Source organism: Branchiostoma floridae, chromosome 4 (genome assembly GCF_000003815.2).
Source record: "Branchiostoma floridae strain S238N-H82 chromosome 4, Bfl_VNyyK, whole genome shotgun sequence".
Classification (NCBI taxonomy): domain Eukaryota; kingdom Metazoa; phylum Chordata; class Leptocardii; order Amphioxiformes; family Branchiostomatidae; genus Branchiostoma; species Branchiostoma floridae.
Window position 1 is genome coordinate 17,369,350 of NC_049982.1, and position 2,738 is coordinate 17,372,087.

Genomic DNA, 2,738 nt, shown 5'->3' on the forward strand with positions numbered 1-2,738 from the left:
TTCATGGGAGATTGCCAAGCCGCCAGGTATTCAATATTTTTTTTTTTTAAAGTTATGGGTTGAGACCAATTCATTTTTTCATTTTCTTCTGTAGATTGAAACCTGTTCAAAGAGACGGATGCAGAACTGGCCAAGAGAAGTTCTCAGCTTGAGGTAACCCAGAGGACACTCCAAAGGACCTCCAAGTCCCTACAACGCACCAAAGAGGTCAGTATAGTAGATTCAAGCCATATCTTGCCTAAACTATGGCCAAGATAATCATGCTACTTAATATCAATTTAATTGGATTACTTTGCTGTAGAGTTTTTTCATACTGGTACAGTTATCTGTCCATGATATAAAAACAATTTGATGCAAACAGAACAACACCCCCTGTCAGTCTGTGTAATATATATTGTGTGCCAGCACATTATTAACACAGACATTTGGTAGACAATCATCACATTGCTTTATAACGTTTCTCCAGAACCTTGCCAAGACAAAACAAGACAGGGACGAGAAGGACTACTTGGTCCAGCAGCATGTGACCACCGAAGGAAAGCTGTATGGCCAGGCTTCTCAGGTAAGGACAGGTATCAGTATCTTCAGATGCTGTATGATTTTTACATCTGAATTTCTTTAAAACACTTGTTGCCCCCTTTGCCATACACGTGTAGAATGATTCTTGATAGAACAGGTAGAATAAAGCTAATTGCATAATATAGCAATACAGTCTAAACACGCCCTTACAGAAAACCCAACAGCTACCTTTGATTTTTTGTACAGTTGCTTGACACTGCAGACAGCAGTCTTGGTGATGTGGAAGGTTTGCACCAGAAGCTGGACAGAAAGAAAGATGTGGAGACCCACAATAAGTATTGCCAAGACCAATTCCAGGAGCGGTTCCAGGCCAGCCTAACGGAGATGCAGCATCGTGTGGAGGAGAACGCCAATGCTCAGTGGAATACATGCACCAGTCTTGTGTCAGATCTAGGTTAGGAAAGTTGCCAGTACAGTTAGTTTTTCTGCATTATTGACAGTAGAAATGTTGAATGTTACGAGCCACGTGTTCTTTCATAACGGTGGTTGTGGGACAGGAAAAATGAAAGGTTCCTTGAACTGAAATTGCTGAAGTCCAACGTTTAGATGCTTTATCTGTTATTCAACTTATTGTTTATACCTCGTACTTATAGGAGAGTGCCTGACCAATCAGACACATGATGTGAACACTCTAAACAGCCAAGTAACCCAGATGGTGGAGATACTGAAGCAGGGACTGGTGGACGTTACTGCAACACAACAAAAGGAGAGGGAGAGCTGGAAGAACTGGGCAGAAAACACTAAAGCTGCTGTCTCCAACTACAAGGTTAGATGATAGTCAAATTTTACAGACCAGGGAAGGACTGAAGGACTATTGTGTCTATGCACATGTAACAAATTACCAATGCTATACTGTTGTGACACTGTGAGTTGATACTCAGAAGCTACATTATTCTGGTGTACAGGAGCAGGAGGTGTCTGCCATCCAGTCCCTGCTGAGTGGCTCTCTGCTGCCAGGCATCCTGGATCTGCTAAAGGGTGTGGAGACAAGTCTTCACAGAACTCAGGAGAACCTAGCCAGACACGTAAGGCAATGTTACGTGTCATCATTCCTGTCTGTTTGGATGACCAAAAATTGTACGTCCCCACAAATTGTATCATCACCACTGTAGACACTTTTAGCTTCATATAGCTTCATTTAGTTACGTATCTCATTTTTCTATAACTTTCAATGTTTCCATATCAAGGCAACAAGTGTTACATTGTAACATTTACAAACACTGGTCTGTAATATGTATTGATTAGCTTTAATTTGTGTGGTAAGCTCTGCTCTCCATCTTGTTTTGCAGGTTGAAGCCCAAAAGGTGGCCATCAGATCCTCAGCAGACTCTCTACAGAGTGACCTCAGAGCTATGGAGAGAAATATCAAAGAGCAGTTGGAACTGATGGACAGTCAACTGATGGGGTCTATACAGAGCATTGAAAACATAGAGAGTCAGCAGAGAGAAGTGCAGGTGATTAGTGTGGAGACACCAAAACTTATTGTTAGAACTATGTAAAATGTGAACATGTATGTGTTTGTGTCCTTATTGTAATTGGACTATTGTCTTTTTTACTGATAAAGGTAGTTGTGGAACATATAGCTTTTATTACTTAGGATTTTTGCCAATTTTCTTGTTTTCAACTGGATGGAGGAGGGTTTTTTGCAATGACAAACTGGATGTAGAATGTTTTTCTGCAATGCCAATCTGTTGTTTTTCCAGGTCATGCAAGAGGATTTTGAGGTTCAGCTTCAGAAGATGTTGGCTTCCCAGCAGGCATTGTTGGCTTCCCACCAGGCAAGCATGAAGCGGCACCAGGAGAGCTTGGTTGGACGGACAGAGCAGGTACTTCGGCCACAGAATCTTATTCTGTTCATTAGCTGATTAAATCATATATCAGAAAGACTAAATTCTATCAAGGCCTATTTGTGCAGCCATAAATTACATGTATACACCTATGGAGACAACTTGAACTTGTATGAAACACTAGTCTCTCACTTGAACTCAGTTGTTAGATATAATGCTTTGGATGAATCAGTCAACTTCTTTGTGATTGATTCTCTTTCCTTGTAGATGAAGACAGACCTGACGTCCATAAAACAGATACCAGACACATTGTCCACAACAGTCCACAGGTAAGATACCACTTAAACGTACCTGGTCAGCAAGTGGAGATCT

General features: G+C 41.2%; 1 protein-coding gene across 1 annotated transcript in view; it reads left to right on the forward strand.

Moving 5' to 3' along the window:
- Positions 1-104: 104 nt before the first annotated feature.
- Positions 105-2,738, forward strand: part of LOC118414292 (kinesin-like protein KIF11) — a gene marked incomplete at its 5' end in the record, with an annotated part of 22,270 nt that continues 19,636 nt past the window's right edge. The window contains 8 exon segments of the mRNA XM_035818234.1: positions 105-207; positions 467-562; positions 766-973; positions 1,173-1,345; positions 1,485-1,604; positions 1,869-2,033; positions 2,283-2,405; positions 2,634-2,695. Coding sequence (XP_035674127.1) covers positions 105-207; positions 467-562; positions 766-973; positions 1,173-1,345; positions 1,485-1,604; positions 1,869-2,033; positions 2,283-2,405; positions 2,634-2,695 — 1,050 coding nt within the window.